The sequence below is a fragment of the Schistocerca serialis genome, chromosome 4 (genome assembly GCF_023864345.2).
Source record: "Schistocerca serialis cubense isolate TAMUIC-IGC-003099 chromosome 4, iqSchSeri2.2, whole genome shotgun sequence".
NCBI classification, from domain to species: domain Eukaryota; kingdom Metazoa; phylum Arthropoda; class Insecta; order Orthoptera; family Acrididae; genus Schistocerca; species Schistocerca serialis.
In genome coordinates this window covers 605,780,719-605,801,419 of record NC_064641.1, presented here as the reverse complement: position 1 = coordinate 605,801,419, position 20,701 = coordinate 605,780,719, and the positions used below count along the sequence as shown (strand labels likewise).

The 20,701-nt window shown below is 44.0% G+C and overlaps 1 protein-coding gene across 2 annotated transcripts in view; it reads right to left on the bottom strand.

The window, feature by feature from the left end:
* Positions 1–1,335: 1,335 nt before the first annotated feature.
* The window catches only part of LOC126475403 (mucin-5AC-like), a 145,673-nt gene continuing 126,307 nt past the window's right edge, over positions 1,336–20,701 (bottom strand). For both annotated transcript variants that reach the window (XM_050103245.1, XM_050103238.1), the window contains exon 2: positions 1,336–1,719. In XM_050103245.1, the coding sequence (XP_049959202.1) occupies positions 1,429–1,707 (279 nt within the window). In that variant the 5' untranslated portion in view covers positions 1,708–1,719 and the 3' untranslated portion in view covers positions 1,336–1,428. The remainder of the gene's footprint in view (positions 1,720–20,701) is intronic.

Here is a 20,701-nt window from a genome sequence, read left to right as displayed (position 1 = left end):
AAAGTGAGAATCTGTTAGATGATCAAATTGTGTTTAGGAAAAGTGAAGGTACAGAAGAGGCAGTTCTGACGTAGCGGTTGATAATGGAAGCAAGACTGAAGAAAAATCAAGACACGTTCGTAGGATTTATCGACCTAGAAGAAGTATTCGACAATTTAAAATGGTGCAAGGTGTTCGAAATTCTGAGATAAACAGGGATAATCTAGAAAGAAAGACGTATTATATACATTATGTACAAGAGCCAAGAGCGAACCGTAAGAGTGGAAGACAAAAACCGAAGTGCTCAAATTAAAAAGGATGTGAGACAGGACAGTCGTTTCTCGCCCCTACTATTAGTCTGTACATCGAAAACTAATAACAGAAATAAAAGCAAGGTTCAAAATTCAGGGTGAAAGGATATCAATGATAAGATTCGCTAATGACATTGCTATCTTGAGTAAAAGTGAAGGATCTGTTGAATGTCATGAACAGTTAAATGAGTACAAAATACGGACTGAGAGTAAATCGAAAGTAACGAATGAGAAGTAGGAGAAATGAGAACAGAGAAAAACTTAACATCAGAATTAGGGATTGCGATATTAAGGAATTTTGTTATATACGCAGCAAAATAAGCCCTGATGGACGGAGCAACGGGTCCATGAAAAGCAGAGCACCACTGGCGGAAAGGGCATTCCTGGACAAGAGAAATCCGCTAGTAGCATACATAGATCTTAAATTTACAAGGAATTTCTGAAAAATCTGCTTGTATCAAACATAAGTCCTTACTCTCCGAGGAAGAAGTTTCTGATAATATACATTTGGAACACAGCACTGCATGGCAGTGAAACACTGACTGTGGAAAAACAGGAACAAAAGAGATTAGAAGCATTTGAGATGTGGTGCTACGAACAGTGTTGAAAATTAGGTGGGCTGATAAGATTTACAATGAGGAGGTTCTACGTAGAATGGGTGAGGAAAGAAATATGTGGAAAATAGAAGAACGGACAGGATGATAGGATATCTGTTAAGACATAAGGGAATAATATATGTGGTTCTTGAGGGAGCTGTAGGGAGTAAAAACTACAGAGGAAATCAGAGATTGGAATGCAGCCAGCAAATAAGTGAGGACTTTGGTTGTAATTGCTACTCTGAGATGAAAAGATTGGCACAGGAGAGGATTTCGGCGTGGACAGCATCAAACCGGTCGGAAGACTGATGACTCAAAAAAAAAAACACGAGGATGGAAAATTACGTATTGCTAAGGTCCACACTATTGAGCATACACCAGTTACATGTGAATCTGTAAAGTACAGAAATAATGCTAGGAAAAGTAAAGATAGTTGTTTGCTACCTAAGTTACAGAAACATACATTTTTATTTTTGATTGTTTTTTAGAAAAAAAAATCGTCACATAATACTGAGTGAGAGTTTGTGCACACGTGGGTGGTATCACCATTCCTCGCGGCAGCGGCCGGCGCCGTGCCGCTTGCCGCCGAGGCAGACCTCGCCCGGGTCCACGATGCGGTCCGGCGCGCGAATGATGTGTCCCTCGCGCACGGCCTCCTTGCGAAGCTGCCCCACCTGCAGCACCTTGGCGCGCCGCGCCTGCGCAGCCTGGCCCGGGGCTCGCACCAGCACGCGCCTCACAGCGTCCACGCTGGGTGGCAGCACCGTAAGCAGCAACAGCAACGACGCGAAGGCGAGCGCCGCGGTGGCCGTCCCGCGCATGACGCTGCAGGCCTGTAAACAGTGGAAAGTGGCACAGGTGACGCGAATTATTATTTGAAAATAAAGTCTTAAAAGTTTTTACTTCTCTCTGAGCTATAATTTTCACTACTGGCTATTAAAATTGCTACACCACGAAGATGATGTGCTACAAACGCGAAATTTAACCAACAGGAAGAAGAAGCTGTGATACCAAAACCCAGGCGATCATTGTAGGCAAAACCACCCCTTCCTTCCGCCTCCTTGATTTCTATCTCACCATCTATGTCCGTCCTATCGCCCTCACCCCCACCCTTAAGTACCTTGGCGTCACCCTCGACCGTCGACTCTCCTGGACCGCCCATCTCCGGACAATCCAAGCCAAGGCACGCTCCCGACTCCGTCTCCTCAAGCTCCTTTCTGGCCGTACGTGGAGTCTAGACCCCTCCACCATACTCCACACCTATAAATCCCTCATCCGCCCTATCCTTTATTACGCCCATCCGGCCTGGATCTCCGCCCCCCTACCTTTTATAAAGCCCTTCAAATCTTTGAACGCCATGCTCTCCGCCTCGCCTATCGCATCCGTCTCCCCTCCCCCACGCGGATCCTGTTCGCTCTCATTCTGTTCCCCCACCTCCTCCTTTTCCTTGAAAGGATACGGATCCTGTACACCTCCCGCAAGCTCGATCCTCCCCACCCTCTTGTCTCGCCCATTCTCTCCCACCCCCGTCCACTGCCCCGACTGTATTCACACGTCCCACCCGGTCTCCCTACCCTCTCCCAAGGTGGATTCTGCCAGCTTCCTCTCCCTGATGATGCCCTCCTCCCCTCCATCTACCCCTCCTACCAACTTTGATCCTCCCACCATCTTTCTGTTTTTGCTGCTTTGGGCACCCTCCCTCCCTTCTCTCCCTCTTCCCTCCCTCTTCCATTTCTCCCCACTCCTCCCGCGGGCTTCCCCTCCCCTGTCCCTCTCCTCCTCCCCCCATCTTCTCAGCCATTGGCATCCTTGTTCTCCCCTCTCCCCCACCTCACCCTTATTCCCCGCTTGGCAGGTCCCCGGACTCGCACACGCTAAGTGCACATTCGCGCGCCGGAGATCATCGCCATCAGTCTCTCGTGTGTGCCATCGTGTTTAGTGTTCAGTGTTCACCGTCACACTCCATAGTTCACCAGTGCCATCGACATCTTCAGTGTTTGTGCTCCGTGTCAACAGTTTGTAGTGTGGATTGTCATCGAGTGTGAACGGCTTCATGATTTTTTATGTTCATGTGTCTACTGTTTTTTCCCCGCCGTTTTGTTCCAACTCATGTGTCTTCTCTGTTTTTATCATTGTACTATATTTGGCTGAAGTGCGGCGTATTGTGCTGCTGCCAGCCTACCTGTTCTAAAGGTTTTAAAATCACAATAAAGAAAAAAGAAAAAAAGTAGCTGTGATATGCAAATGATTAGCTGTTCAGAACATTCACACAAGGTTGGCGCCGGTGGCGACACCTACAACGTGCTGACATGAGGAAAGTTTCCAACCAATTTCTCATACACAAACAGCAGCTGACTGGCGTTGCCCGGTAAAACGTTGTTGTGATACCTCGTGTAAGGAGGAGAAATGCGTACCAACACGTTTCCGACGTTGATAAAGGTCGGATTGTAGCCTATCGCGATTGCGGTATATCGTATCGCGACATTGCTGCTCGCGTTGGCCGAGATCCAATGACTGTCAGCAGAATATGGAATCGGTGGGTTCAGGAGGGCAATATGGAACGCCGTACTGGATCCCAACGGCCTCGTATCACTAGCAGTCGAGATAACAGGCATCTTATCCGCATGGCTGTAACGGATCGTGCAGCCACGTCTCGATTCCAGAGTCAACAAATGGGGACGTTTGCAAGACATCAACCATCTGCACGAACAGTTCGACGACGTTTGCAGCAGCATGGACTGTGAGCTTGAAGACCATGGCTGCTGTTAACCTTGATGCTGCATCACAGACAGGAGCGCCTGAGATGGTGTACTCAACGACGAACCTGGGTGCACGAATGGGAAAACGTCATTTTTTCGGATGAATCCAGGTTCTGTTTACAGCATCATGATGGTCGCAACCGTGTTTGGCGACATCGCGGCGAACGCGCATTGGAAGCCTGTATTCCTCACCGCCATACTGGCGTATCACCCGGCGTCATAGTATGTGGTGCCATTGGTTACACGTTTCGGTCACCTCTTGTTCGCAGTGACCGCACTTTGAACAGTGGACGTTACATTTCAGATGTGTTACGACCCGTGGCTCTTCCCTTCATTCGATCCCTGCGAAACCCTACATTTCAGCAGGATAATGCACGGCCTCATGTTGCAGGTCCTGTACGGGCCTTTCTGGATACAGAAAATGTTCGACTGCTGCCCTGGCCAGCACATCCTCCACATCTCACACCAATTGAAAAGTCTGGTCAGTGGTGGCCGAGCAACTGGCTCGTCACAATAAGCCACTCACTACTCTTGATGAACTGTGGTATCGTGTTGAAGCTGCATGGGCAGCTGTACGTGTACACGCCATCCAAGCTCTGTTCGACCCAATGCCCAGGCGTATCAAGGCCTATGGGACTTAACATCTGAGGTCATCAGTTCCCTAGACTTAGAACTACTTAAAGCTAACTAACCTAAGGACATCTCACACATCCATGCCCGAGGCAGGAATCGAACCTGCGACCGTAGCGGTCGTGCGGTTCCAGACTGTAGCGCCTAGAACCTGTCGGCCACCTCGGCCGGCGCTGCTCTGCAGTGCAGATGCACCACAGGCTCAACTCTTACGGGAATCGGGAAAATGCTGTAATTAACAAGGATAAGGGGAAAGGAACACTACATTAGTAGTGTGTGGATAAGATGAAAATTGTGTGTGACGGGAGGCGTGCTAGAGTAGTACATGCAGTTGTGATGCCCACATCGCGATGCGACGAGCACTTGCATTTTAAATGGACCTTCTCCTAAGGAGGAAAAGTCAAGACGAAGAGAGAATACCCGAAGCAGCCACACCCGCATTGTTGAACATGGTTTGGGAGACGAGGTAAATATCAAGCTGTTCACCAAAACTCAAAGGAATTAATCTTCAATGAACGTTCCAGAAATGCCACAAAGTCTCTTAACGCGCATGCATCCACGCCTGCTTGCATTTCTAGGCTTTCAAATCCTGTTTCGGCTAAAAGTGCATTAGCACAACTACATCAGCTCTAAACAATTCGCATTATCTCTCTCCCTAGCCACCATATCTGGCGATCTATACTAGGACGTCGTCATCGAGAGAGAGTTAGCACGTTTGTAAAAATTTAAAATAATTACATAATTTTGTAAGTTCTGTATTATACTAATTGTTGTCTTTATCTGTTTCATGAGAGTGATACTATATTATCGCAACGAGGATGGAAATCACACGATGTGCAAAAGATTAAACACAATCAGTTGGGGAATTAATTCCGAAAGGAGCGAGAAAAACCAACGAAAAGGCAGGAAAGTACACGATCCATTGCGTACGTGACTGCGCTTCGTAGCGTCTCTGTCAACAGTGATCGTAGTACCTTTCCTAATTCAATTCCCAGCATTCTCATAACATACGTAGACATTTGGATAGAAAATTAATTTTGAGGAGAGAAACCTGTGCATGCAATTGAGTTACGCCGAAAATGTATTTTGATACATGTTAGCGAGGCACCGTTGAATAGATTTCGTAGTGGTATCTTCACTATTACAAACAGAATATTTGATTTTCAGAAGTATTCTTTATTTTGTAATTTTTTTAAATTATCAAAAAATGAATACACAAAATAGGCACATTATTGCCAATCAATTGCTGGATAGCCTGGCACAAGATGTCGCCGACATGGACATTACAACAAATGAAATCGAAACAGAACATGTCGGTAGCAGTGATAACGACCAGTTACATTTGTCAATTGACATGGATACATATGACAGAAACATTATCATTCGAAATGATACTATGATGGCAACAGATGTGACAGGGTCACGGTTTTCTCCAGGGAAGATTTTTTTCTCTTGGTGAAAATGTATCGCGCGTCAGCGCGGACTTGTTAAATCTTTCTTTGCCTGCTACACTTACGCCTAGTGCAAACGTGATTGGACAGCGTGCATTTCGCACACCGGAAACCCCGAACAAGATGCAAATGCTACAACAGTTATTTAAACAAAGCTTCACTGATTTCAAGAACGACTTTAAGGAAGAGCAAAAACATTCAAACGAAGTATTGATGAAAAATTTAATAATTTTTCAAAACAACAGACATACACAAAAGGAATAACTTGGAGAGCAAAAGCGAGACCTCGATGCTTTCAAAACCGACATAGAACAACAGTTCAATGACTTGACAAAAGATTTGTGTAGTGATCTTTCAAATGAATTACCGGATAATCATGTAGGTATGGGGGAAATCCTAAACACACAATTTCTCACCGATATGTCACAAAATATAAATAATTTAAGCCAAAAACTGCCATCAGTAGGCGATACTTAAGAGCATCCGGCCGCGGTGGCCATGCGGTTCTAGGAGCTATAGTCCGGAACCGCGTGACTGCTACGGTCGCAGGTTCGAATCCTGCCTCGGGCATGGATGTGTGTGATGTTCTTAGGTTAGTTAGGTTTAAGTAGTTCTAAGTTCTAGGGGACTGATGACCTCAGATGTTAAGTCCCATAGTGCTCAGAGTCATTTGAACCATTTTTGAACACAAGAGCAGTTCACGGAAAAGGTGAAAGACGTATCTGAGGCTCAGACAAAAATGCCACGGGAGCAGTCACAATTGTAAGAGCATGTAAACACAGTCGCAGGTACTGTTGACGGGTTGCAAAAAGCGTACAAAGGTCTACCTGAGAAGTTGAAATACCTGTCGTTGCAACTGGGTAGCATAATATTAAGTACTCAGTTCATGAGAAAGCAGCAAGAGAGGTTAGATAAAGACATTAAGGAAGTAAAGGAAGACAATACACTGGCGTAGGAGGTAGTCCAGGAAAACATGGTTTATATAGACGTGATTCAGAAAACGATGTATATCAGAGATTGAAAGCAGTGGAAGAAAAATTGCGGACTAACGTCGTTAGTAACACTGAAAAGGAAAGGGAACATTCAACTCCAGGCTATAAGATGTCAACAGACGAGACAGATCATCCATCCGCACTTGAACCCTAAACTGTCAGGTCTAGAAGAGCGTAGCGTTCCAAAAGGTTGGAAAAGGGCACAGGTTATCCCCGTTTTCAAGAAGGTTCAAATTGGTTCAAATGGCGCTGAGCACTATGGGACTTAACATCTCAGGTCATCAGTCCCCTAGAACTTAGAACTACTTAAACCTAACTAACCTATAGACATCACACACATCCAATCCCGAGGCAGGATTCGAACCTGCGACCGTAGCAGCCCCGCGGTTCCAGACTGTAGCGCCTGGAACCGCATGGCCACCGCGGCCGGCCTTTCAAGAAGGAACGTCGAACAGATGCGCAGAACTATAGACCTATATCTCTAACGTCGATCAGTTGTAGAATTTTGGAACACGAATATTGTTCGAGTATAATGACTTTTCTGGAGACTAGAAATCTACTCTGTAGGAAGCAGCATCGGTTTCGAATAAGACGATCGTGTGAAACTCAGCTCGCGCTATTCGTCCACAAGGCTCAGAGGGCCATAGCCCCTGGTTTCCAGGTAGATGCCGTGTTTCTCGACTTCTGCAAGGCGTTTAATATGGTACACCACATTCGTTTAATGAACAAAGTAAGAGCATATGGACTATCAGACCAATTGTGTGATTGGATTGAAGAGTTCCTAGATAATATAACGCAGCATGTCATTCTCAATGGACAGAAGTCTTCCGACGTAAGAGTGATTTCAGGTGTGCCGCAGGGGAGTGTCGTAGGACCGTTGCTATTCACAATATATATAAATGACCTTGTGGATAACATCGGAAGTTCACTGAGGCTTTTTGCGGACAATGCTGTAGTATATCGAGAGGTTGTAACAATGAAAAATTGTACTGAAATGCAGGAGGATCTGCAACGAATTGACGCATGGTGCAGGGAATGGCAATTGAATGTCAATGTAGACAAGTGTAATGTGCTGAGAATACATAGAAAGAAAGATCCTTTATCATTTAGCTACAGTTTAGCAGGTCAGCAACTGGAAGCAGTTAATTCCATAAATTATCTGGCAATAGGCATTAGGAGTGATTTAAAATGGAATGACCATATAAAATTAATCATCGGTAAAGCAGATGCCAGACAGATTGGAAGAATCCTAAGGATATGCAGTCCTAAAACACGGGAAGTAGGTTAGAGTACACTTGTTCGCCCACTGCTTGAATACTGCTCACCGGGGTGGGATCCGTACCAGGTAGGATTGATAGAAGAGATAGAGAAGATCCAACGGAGAGCAGCGCGCTTCGTTACAGGATCATTTAGTAACCGCGAAAGCGTTACGGAGATGATAGATAAACTCCAACTCTGCAAGAGAGACGCTCAATAGCTCGGTACGGGCTTTTGTTGAAGTTTAGAGAACATAGCTCCACCGAGGATTCAAGCAGTGTATTGCTCCCTCCTACGTACATCTCGCGAAGAGACCATGAGGATAAAATCAGAGAGATTACACCCACACAGAGGCATACCGACAATATTTCTTTCCACGAACAATACGAGACTGGAATAGAAGAGAGAACCAATAGAGGTACTCACGGTACCCTCCGCCACACACCGTCAGGTGGCTTGCGGAGTATGGATGTAGATGTAGATGTAGATGCAGCAGGCGTCGTCAATCTCTGTCCCTGTCTTGCAGAGCTATTCGGAATACGATCCGAAACATCATAACAATGCCCGCCGACAACAGACAGTTCTGCACGCCTTTCTTCTTTGCTCGAAGATGAAGGCTTGTTACGACACAGGTAGTTTCCGATTTTTTCTTCCGAAGGTAAGCGAACAAACCTAGTCGCGTTCACAAGTGCCTTCCGGAACCTTTTGCCATGGGATTGGACCGAAGCGCAGAAGATACGCTTTGTGATAGATTATATACAGGGTGATGTCTTGCTTTGGGGCACTGTCACACCTACGAACAGTTTGAAAGGGCATTCCTAGACAAGTTCTGGTCTATCGCGGTACAAGAGGGACTTTAGCGCGAAGTGTTTAACCCGGCGCCGTTCAGCAGTAAACACGGAGGGCTCGGAAGATGTTTTGAGAAGTATCTAAACAAAACCCGTTAGTGGACAAACCCGGTGTCACACGTAGATGTCCTAAAAATTTTGGGAAGCTGACTACGAGCTAACATACGTGAGAAATTAATCATCTCCTCTGAGCACGACATAGAGAATTTCCTCTCAGTTCTCGATTCCATTGATCTTATCTACTAAGAGCGACCTGAGCAAGCACGAAGTAATAGCTCGCAGGTAGACTCCAAACGAACTAACGAATGACACGGTGGGAATGGCAACAACAACCAACACGGTTGGCAGCCATATCTCCTCTCTGCAATACCAACAGGAACGAATTTGGTAACGGAAAGGAACAAAAATTCAAGTTAGGATAGAAAAAGGATACAAAAATAACCAAGGACAGAATTTCAGTCGGTCAGGATTTAATGAGCAGGGAGGTTATTGTCAGCAAGTGTGCAAAGCGCCGCCGACCGGGGGCAATGGCCCGAACGGCAACTGGCAAGGACAGAACGCAACCGGGCGACAAAATAATCCGCCGCCGCCTGACTATAATCAGTACAATCAAAATTACGTTTCGAATAGCTCCCATGGTCGACGAAATTTCTAATCAAGAGCCGCGTAAGATGCTAAATGGCTAAACCAGAAGCATAATGTGCAGTATTTGAGGTTACCCCTAACGCGGAGGTCATTTCTCAGGGTAATTCGAAAAGCTCGAACCGGTCGCGATAGGCATCCGTTCGATGATCAGTAACAGGGATGGGGGCGTGGAGCTACTTATAAGGTGTTTTCTTAGATACGACAACTGTAGTGACATCAAACATGACCTGTGTCAGGAAGATCTTGCAACTGTGTAGATTAAAATGAAGGCACAGTACAGACAGTAATCAATGCACAAATACTTGGTTTAAGGTTATCCATAGCACTGGTCATTGGAGCTACCACGAATATAATTTCACAGGGCGTGTTTGATCAATTGCAAAAACGAGGACACATAACGACACCTACAGTCAAAAACTGTAAATCCAATAGTTGTAGGAGATAAGTCTAAAGGTGTAAAATTGCAGGCATGGATTCCTAACAGATTCAGAGCTTCTCTTTACAATGCATTTTTCTTGTGGTTGAAGGGCTAATACTAAACTGTCATATGGCATGGACACCTTTAGGAAGTACCAAGCACAAATTGACATTGTTAAAGGGAAGTGTCATCTCGTTGTGAACGACCAACAGTATTCAGTACACCTAGTCGAGTCATACGCCGAGAAAGCAAACCAAAACACACTGCTAGAGTTCGAATACAATTCTTCTATCCAACCACACCAATGTTTATAAGCACACAGGGAATTGAGCAATCACAGGACGTGGAAATGGGCTCTGATATCGTGCACGCCAAGGTAAGTGAATCAGCGTATCTTACGGAAGAACAAAAGAAAGAACTGCAGGAGCTTTTAATATCTTATGCTCATGTTTTTGAACGACGCCCCGGAATAATCAAAGGATACAGATACAAAATGGAGAAGTATCCACTCGAAACCGCCTGCTTTTCGTCTTACCCCATTCCTTGGTCCAAGAAGGAGGCTGTGATGAAAGAGATCAATGGACTGCTAAACGGGGAATTAATACAACCATCCTTATCTGCATACTGTAACCCCGGTTTGGCCGTTAGCAATTCATACGGTAGTGTCCGCTTTGTGGTCGAGCCACGAGGAATAAATAAAATTATTATGCCTGTCAGAATGCGGCCTGACAACCTGGAAGAACAACTTCCAAAATTCCATGACGTTTATTACCTCATCATTATGCAAACTGCATAACATGAGGCCGGCCGGAGTGGCCGAGCGGTTCTAGGCGCTACAGTCTGGAACCGCGCGACCACTACGGTCGCAGGTTCGAATCCTGCCTCGGGCATGGATGTGTGTGATGTCCTTAGGTTAGTTAGGTTTAAGTAGTTCTAAGTTCTAGAGGACTGATGACGTCAGAAGTTAAGTCCCATAGTGCTCAGAGCCATTTGAACCATTTTGAACCATAACATGAAGAGAGCCGTTAAGTACAGTGCCTTTTATACAGGGGCAGAAGCTATGAGTTCGGTGTTCTCTCTTTTGCTTTAAAAGTCAGTGCAGGCGTATTTATTCGTGCTTTAGAGCGAGTTTTAGGACCTGAATTGTTAAGTAGCATCACTGCGTACGTTGATGATTCACACTTAAGCTCTTGGCTCAAATCTTGTATAGGTTTTTAGAATACGGGGTCGTAGCCAGTCTAATCAAGTCACATTTCGGTAAGGAAAGGGTTAAGTTCCTTGGACACTTATTGTCACCTCAAGGCATACTTTCAGACCCTAAGAAGCTTGATGCTATCAGACACTGCCCTGTACCTCAAAACAAGAAGGAATTGAAGGGATAACTTGAAACAGTATCTTTCTTCAGAAATTTCGTATCACAGCAGCTTTTAAATGGTGATACTTGATTGAGTCTTCTGCGAAATAACCACCACTGGTTGTGGACCAAGCAATACCAAACCGATTTTGACAACATTAAAGAACTTCTTTTGAATGCCAACATCTTACATCATCCTGACATGATCCATGATTTTCGTCTATGTACAAACGTGTCCTCCCTAATCAGTGACACGAATGGGGAGCTTACCAGCAGGTTAATTAGTTTTGCTAGTAGTAGCGTATCGGAAGCTGGACGAGCATATTCTGTGACCGAATTGGAAGCTCTCGTGGTAACACGGGCTTTCAAAAAGTTCGAATATAACCTGTGGAGAAAGCTTACCAAGGTGTACTGCAATCATCAGTCTTTGTCCTTCCTTCTCACTTGTAAACTCTTACACAGGAGGATCACTAGGTGGTGTTTGTACTGACAGGGATTTGATACTGAAATTGCGTATATCAAAGGTAATCAAAATTGCTGATGCCTTATTGAGGCTTCCACAAGGTCTAGACGAATACTTGCAATTCGTGGCGAACAGATCATAAATAGGGGTTTTGTTCAAAATGGTTCAAATTGCTCTGAGCACTATGGGACTTAACTTCTGAGGTCATCAGTCCCCTAGAACTTAGAACTACCTAAACCTAACCAACCTAAGGACATCACACACATCCATGCCCAAGGCAGGATTCGAACCTACGACCGTAGCGGTCGCGCGGTTCCAGACTGTAACGCCTAGAACCGCTCGGCCACTCCGGCCGGCAGGGTTTTGTTGATTAAAGATAAAACACAACAGAAATACTACGTTAAGACGAGTAAAAGTATGGAGCAACTACAGCAGTACACTCTCACAGTGTTTGGGGACACTATGGTGTCTCCAGCTGCCTCAGTAAGAAATCACTTATTGTTACTATCCAAATTTAAGAAGGGAAGCTCTGCAGGTAATACGGAAATGTATAGTGTGCCAGAAGGCGAAGCATACAAATAAGTCAAAACTAATTGAAATACACCCGATAATGCCTGAAATACCCTTGGAGGTAGCTTCCTAGGACGCGATTGGACGATCTCACAAGGGAAAGGAGGTGTAAGATACGTTGTTGCTCTATACGACATTTTCTGCAAGTACGTCAAATTATATGCTGTGCGGTCAGTGACTGGGGGCACCATCATCAGAAGAATGACTACGGATTATCTACCAATAGTAGGCAAGCCAGAAATACTGATAACGGGCAATGTATCATACTTTACAGGCAACCGTTGGAAAGAGTTCGTGAACACTCACAACATTAGACATACGCTTGTATCCAGATTTCACCCAGATGTAAGTCCCAGAGTGATGATATTTAAGGAATTTAACAGGTTTATCTGGACTTTCACCCCCCATAAACACACAAAGTGGATCGATACGTAACTTCAAGTTGTGAACAATCTCCCACATAGCACAAACGGTTTTACATGTACGGAATTGCTGTTTGACAAAAGAGAAGCAGACGATTGGGAAAAACCTCTATCCAAGGTCCCTAGGAAGGAAGTATCGCATGAGGAGAAAATACGTCGGGCACTGGTTAGCATTGACGAAAAGCCAGAATACAGAAAACAATTGTATCCTAAGAAATTAGGATGCACTGTACAACACCATGTAGGAGAAAAAGTACTCCTCAGGACTCAGCCAAAATCGACAAAGGATGGTAATTTGATTCGGAAGTGGCAACTGCTGTACACAGGGCCATTCGTTATATCAAGAGTCCCTCATCCAGGAGCCTAAAAGTTAGTATACTTAAGCAGTGGTAAGACAAAAGGACTCTATCCACACAAAGATTTACGTGAATTTCGGCACTAAACAGAATTTGAAACTGATCAAGCACGGCTTGGAGTTATGTGTGTAAGTGTATACAAGAGACGACACCCTATCCACTTCAATATACTTATTACGATTGATGTTTAGTCTTAAGGAATAAATTTTTTTGCCATTTTCATGTGTGTTGCCTTACTACTAAGTAAGATTTAATTATGCAAGATTTTCATAGTGTGTTTACGGGCCAGATAAGCTCAGAAAATATTACCCTCGCTGAGGGCGAGAAATTATTCAACTTGACACCGGACCGTTTAAACACACAGAAGGCGTGCGATTGATATGCAGCACGTGGGAGTGGCGAAGTGGAGAGAGGACAGAACTGCGCGCGCGCAGTAGCTAGCTTTAAGGTTGACAACCTTCGCGCATGCGGGCTGTACAGCGTAGGCCGACGGATCGCCGCCATACGACGATAGCTTGGCAAAGAAACGCCAAGTAGTCTACACTTATAGAAAACTTATGGGTTGACTAGTAATGAAATAAAACGTCTACGCTATAGAAGAAAACTAAGATCAAGAAATTAGGAAGAACTAAGCTAAGGAATATATATATGTAAGGGTGGGTCAAATGAAAACCTTAAATTTGTAATAACAAATCGAAATTTCGCGCCGTTATCCTGTAAGTTGGTAAACGTGCTACAAACAGCGTGGCGTGCATAATGGCCTGTAGATGGCAGCATAGTGCAGATGCACACTTACCATCGTAGTATCAGTATAAAGATGGCCGCCCCACTTGCGACTTGCACCAGGGAAGAAAAGTGTTCTGTTATTCGGTTTTTGTGTAGCGAAGGTGTGAAACCTATTGAAATTAATCGACGAATGAAGGTTCAGTACGGTGATGCATATTTGTCACAGCAGCAAGTCTACGAATGGAGTAGGAAGTTCGCAAATGGTGTGACTTCAGTGGAAGATGCTCCTCGTCCCAGTCAGGCAAAACGAGTTGTGACTCCACAGAACATTGCAGCAGTTGAAGCCATAGTGAAGGAAATCCGCCGAGTGATACTGAATGACATTGCAGCATGTTTACAGATTAGTCATGGGTCAGCACACTACATTGTGCATGATGTGCTCCAGATTCACAAAGTGTCTGCAAGATGGGTGCCACCTCAGCTGACTCCTGAAATGAGAGAACGACGTGTTGATGCTTGTGAAGTACTTCTTCGGCGCTTTGAACGAGAAGGTGATGGCTTCCTTGCAAGAATCGTTACTGGGGACGAAACCTGGGTTCACTTCCACCAACCGGAAACGAAGAGAGCGAGCAAGGAATGGCGTCATTCCTCATCACCAAAACCATGACAGTTTCGAACAGAACCATCAGCAGGGAAGGTTATCCTGACTCTCTTTTGGGACGAAAAAGGCGTCATTTTGGAGCATTACATGCCTAGAGGGACCACTGTCAGCAGGGCCTCATACACAGATCTCCTAAAAAATCGTCTGCGGCATGCAATCAAATCATAGCACGTGGATTGCTGTCAGCAGGTGTCCTTTTGCAACATGACAATGCAAGGCCCCACACTGCCTGTACAATAGTTGCAACAATCACAGACCTGCATTTTGAGTGTCTTCCTTATCCACCATACTCACCAGACCTTACCCCAAGTGATTTCCATATGTTTGGACCACTCAAAGACGCAATGGGAGGGAAGAAGTTCCGTTCTGATGAAGAGGTACGCCACGCGGTGCATGAGTGGTTGCGCGGACTACCAAAAGAATTTTTTTCTAAAGGAATTTAGGCACTTTGTAAGCGCTGGAGGACTTGCATTGAGCGTGGGGGAGATTATGTTGAAAAGTGATACAGCTTTTTACCACTTCTGCACAACAAATAATATTTAAAAACATATTTATGGTTTTCATTTGACTCACCATCATATATATATATATATATATATATATATATATATATATATAGAGAGAGAGAGAGAGAGAGAGAGAGAGAGAGAGAGAGAGAGAGAGAGCGAAAGGAGACATTTACATGAGGAATGAAGGGACATATACTAAGTCTTGAATGTACTATGAGAGATAGGATGTGCCCCGCCAACAACAACACTTTTCTTTCGAGGTGGAAAAACGAAGTCAAAACGACAACCGCAGTACGAACATGTGCGCTCTTACAACTCATAAAAAACTGATCAAGAATGAACTGCGTACTGATAGAAACCGAACATATGAATACTGACAACGATGCAAAGTCAGGCCCTGGGTAAAACAGGAAACACAGTAGTTGGGTGTTTGGTACCAAAGCATAAGGGCCGTACCGAAAATAAATAATCGTATGTATAAAAGTATGTGTGAGTGTGATAGTGTGAATGTGTGCATGAAAGAGCTACAGTAAGCCAGTGGTATAAAAATGTTGAACTTAGGTCTTTTGCTACCAAATTAAAAGGGCTCATACCAAGCACTAGAAGTCCGTGTGACTCAGAAGAGCGCCAAGCAAGAGTTATTACCGTGCATTTGCGCACGAACACTAGTTGTTTCAACATTGTTTTACACTTGTCCATTGGCACAATTCTCGCAGAAATATATTGACGCACATCATAATACACAAGAGTGATATCATGTAGCAAAAAGAAGTTTACGTCACCGGCATTGAAGTATACTGTTTACAACAGATGACGACAGTTGTATAACACAATATTCTTCTGTCAGAATGTATCGGTAGATAGTAAGTGGATTAACACGAGTAGATAGACATGAAATCATGTACTCAATAGTTTTCTCGTGATGATGAAGGACTGCAGTAGTAGAGTAAAAATGCATGCTTCTTCCTGTCCATAATATTTCCTGTAGACCAGTAAGACACATCCCACTAAACTTGGCAGAGGCGTAGTTAAACGTAGTTATGTAGGTTTATCGCAATTTCTTGTTATGAAGCTTCTTTCCTCGGCATTTGTCTAAACCAGAGGCTCAGACGACTCTGCGACTATAATGGTTGCAAATTCATCGACCTCCGTTATTGGGTGGAGAACTGTAGGGCCCCCCTAGACAGGTCAGGCGTGCACTACACACCGGAAGCAGCTACTAGGGTAGCAGAGTACGTGTGGCGTGCACACGGGGGTTTTTTAGGTTAGAGGGACCCCCCCTTGGGCGAAACGATAAAATACCTGACGGCTTACCAGAGAGGACATTATCATCGTTGATAAAGAATGTCCGTCCTCAGAGACCAAAAACAGGAAAAGTTAACGTAACATTGGTAAACTGCAGGAGTATCCAGGGCAAGGTTCCTGAATTAGTATCTCTTATTGAAGGAAATAGTGCGCATATAGTATTAGGAACGGAAAGTTGGTTAAAACCGGAAGTGAACAGTAACGAAATCCTAGACACAGAATGGAATATATACCGCAAGGATAGGATAAACGCCAATGGTGGAGGAGTATTTATAGCAGTAAAGAATTCAATAATATCCAGTGAAGTTATTAGCGAATGCGAATGTGAAATAATCTGGGTTAAGTTAAGTATCAAAGGTGGGTCAGATATGATAGTCGGATGCTTCTATAGACCACCTGCATCAGCAACCGTAGTAGTTGAGCGCCTCAGAGAGAACCTGCAGAACGTCGTGAAGAAGTTTCGTGATCATACTATTGTAATAGGGGGAGACTTCAATCTACCAGGTATAGAATGGGATAGTCACACAATCAGAACTGGAGCCAGGGACAGAGACTCTTGTGACATTATCCTGACTGCCTTGTCCGAGAATTACTTCGAGCAGATAGAGAACCAACTCGTGAAGCTAACGTTTTAGACCTCATAGCAACAAATAGACCGGAACTTTTCGACTCCGTGAATGTAGAAGAGGGTATCAGTGATCATAAGTCAGTGGTTGCATCAATGACTACAAGTGTAATAAGAAATGCCAAGAAAGGAAGGAAAATATATTTGCTTAACAAGAGTGATAGGGCACAAATCGCAGAATATCTGAGTGACCACCATCAAACGTTCATTTCTGAGGAAGAGGATGTGGAACAAAAATGGAAAAAATTCAGAAACATCGTCCAGTACGCCTTAGATAAGTTCGTACCGACTAAGGTCCAAAGCGAGGGGAAAGATCCACCGTGGTATAACAATCATGTACGAAAGGTACTACGGAAACAAAGAAAGCTTCATCATAGGTTTAAGAGTAGTCGAATCATAGCTGATAAGGAAAAGCTGAACGAAGCGAAAAAGAGCGTAAAGAGAGCAATGAGAGAAGCATTCAACGAATTCGAACATAAAACATTGGCAAACAATCTAAACAAGAACCCTAAAAAGTTTTGGTCATATGTAAAATCGGTAAGCGGATCTAAATCCCCTATTCAGTCACTCGTTGACCACGATGGAACCGAAACAGAGGACGACCGAAGAAAGGCAGAAATACTGAATTCAGTGTTCCGAAACTGTTTCACTGCGGAAAATCGTAACACGGTCCCTGACTTCAGCCGTCGCACGGACGCCAAAATGGAAAATATTGAAATAAACGATATCGGAATTGAAAAACAACTGCTATCACTTAGTAGCGGAAAAGCATCCGGACCAGACGAGATACCCTTAAGATTCTACAGTGATTATGCTAAAGAACTTGCCCCCTTTCTATCAGCAATTTATCGTAGATCGCTGGAAGAACGTAAAGTACCTAGCGACTGGAAGAAAGCGCAGGTCGTTCCCATTTTCAAGAAGGGTCATAAATCAGATGCGAATAATTATAGGCCTATTTCGCTTACGTCAGTCTGTTGTAGAATAATGGAACATGTTTTGTGTTCTCGTATTATGACGTTCTTAGATAATACAAATCTCCTTCATCATAACCAACATGGATTCCGCAAACAGAGATCATGTGAAACTCAGCTCGCCCTATTTGCCCAAGAAATTCACAGTGCCGTAGACACTGGCGAGCAGATTGATGCCGTATTCCTGGACTTCAGGAAGGCATTTGATACGGTTCCGCACTTACGTTTAGTGAAAAAAATACGAGCTTACGGAATATCGGACCAGGTTTGTGATTGGATTCAGGATTTCCTAGAAGAAAGAACACAACATGTCATTCTTAACGGTTCAAAATCTGCAGATGTAGAGGTAATTTCGGGAGTACCGCAGGGAAGCGTGATAGGACCTTTATTGTTTACAATATACATAAATGACTTAGTTGACAACATCGGTAGCTCCGTGAGGCTATTTGCAGATGACACGGTTGTCTACAAGAAAATAGCAACATCAGAAGACTCGTACGTACTCCAGGAGGACCTGCAGAGGATTAATGCATGGTGCGACAGCTGGCAGCTTTCCCTAAACGTAGATAAATGTAATATAATGCGCATACATAGGGGCAGAAATCCATTCCAGTACGATTATGCCATAGGTGGTAAATCATTGGAAGCGGTAACGACCGTAAAATACTTAGGAGTTACTATCCGGAGCGATCTGAAGTGGAATGATCACATAAAACAAATAGTGGGAAAAGCAGGCGCCAGGTTGAGATTCATAGGAAGAATTCTAAGAAAATGTGACTCATCGACGAAAGAAGTAGCTTACAAAACGCTTGTTCGTCCGATTCTTGAGTATTGCTCATCAGTATGGGACCCTTACCAGGTTGGATTAATAGAAGAGATAGACATGATCCAGCGAAAAGCAGCGCGATTCGTCGTGGGGACATTTAGTCAGCGCGAGAGCGTTACGGAGATGCTGAACAAGCTCCAGTGGCGGACACTTCAAGAAAGGCGTTACGCAATACGGAGAGGTTTATTATCGAAATTACGAGAGAGCACATTCCGGGAAGAGATGGGCAACATATTACTACCGCCCACATATATCTCGCGTAATGATCAGAACGAAAAGATCAGAGAAATTAGAGCAAATACGGAGACTTACAAGCAGTCGTTCTTTCCACGCACAATTCGTGAATGGAACAGGGAAGGGGGGATCAGATAGTGGTACAATAAGTACCCTCCGCCACACACCATAAGGTGGCTCGCGGAGTATAGATGTAGATGTAGATGTAGAGGGATACTCGCGTCAGGTGCGATGTATAAATACAAAACTCATGCACGTCGTGAGATAACGTTGTATGCAAATATTTTGTCAATTCTGGAAAATGAGACTGAAAAAAAATGACAGCCTGAGAAATGTTAAAGTAAACTGAGATTATGATTATAGATTGTTCACAAATGAACATTCTAAAAGGTAATGCTCGAGAGGAAAATGTGATAAAAATGGTAATGTAAAACCCGAAAAATGTTACGTGACATGAAATCACAAGAAATGTATGTAATATTAACTGTCTTGTATGGATAATTTCTCTACATTGTTTATGCAAATTTTTGTACAATATTTATGTACATAAATGTAAATTTCATATGAGTTGGGTTGGTTGGGGGAGGAGACCAGACAGCGTGGTCATCGGTCTCATCGGATTACGGAAAGAGGGCGAAGGAAATCGGCGATTCCCTTTCAAATGAACCATCCCGGCATTCGCCTGGAGTTATTTAGAGAAATCACGGAAAACCTAAGTCAGGATGGTCGGACGCGGGATTGAATCGTCGTCCTCCCGAACGCGAGTCCAGTGTGCTAGCTACTGCGCCACCTCGCTCATTAAATGTCATATGAAAATGTATGTGTGCGGAGTAATAAATACACAAACCTGGCGTGTCAATGTATTTTAAAATGTAAATATCTAGGTTATCGTAACAATGATGAAACGTAAAAACTACGTGTTTGACGCAGTGTCAAGCGGAATATCTTTTCCAGGACTGCATATATGAACTAATAACTGTAAATGTGCTACGAACATTTTGTGAAGGTTTAACACACGTAATTCCATGTGTTCCCGTAAAAAAAAAAAAAAAAAAAAAAAAAAAAGTGTATATGAGCGGCAACGAACATTCACATCCTCGGTGGACTCGCGTATCAACAAAACATTCTACCACTGAGAGGAAACGAATAAAGGCATTGGAGACTTACCTTGAACCGATTCAGATGTAGCGTGAGCCTGGTTCAACCACTGAAACGTGCGGCTAAGACAAGAACAAATGCCTGGGCCGTAAATGATGAACCTCCTCGCCACGGCGTCGATGGTTCCAACATCCAAAAGCCTCACCACGTAGCAGTAATGGGTTGAACGCTTTTATTGGCTTTGTGTAAATAAGTGATATTGTAGCACACTCACGGACAGCTCAACTGAACTACAGCGTTAACAAACTCAAGTGAGCGCCCAGCACACGTCACGTGGGGTGCACGCGCTAAACAATCCCGCAATAGTAGCTGTTAGATTTCAGAAATCAAACTACAGACTCTGAATTGAAATGTGTCTGTTGATGCAACCTTTAAAAATTTTGTAAGTAGTACTAGTAATAATTTGTTAAATATACATTAAACAAAGTTAGATATGTATGTTACGTAATGACACGTTCTGGGAGCAAACGAGGTAAACTTGGCCACGAATCAAGGTCTCAGTACCCAGACACGCCAAGAGTTTAAAGTACAAAAAGGTGCAAATAGTGTAATGCACCACCACTCTGTACTGGCGTCCAATGATATGGATCACGCCAGTATTCAGGGGATGGGAGGGGGCAGTTGTGTAGGTTCAT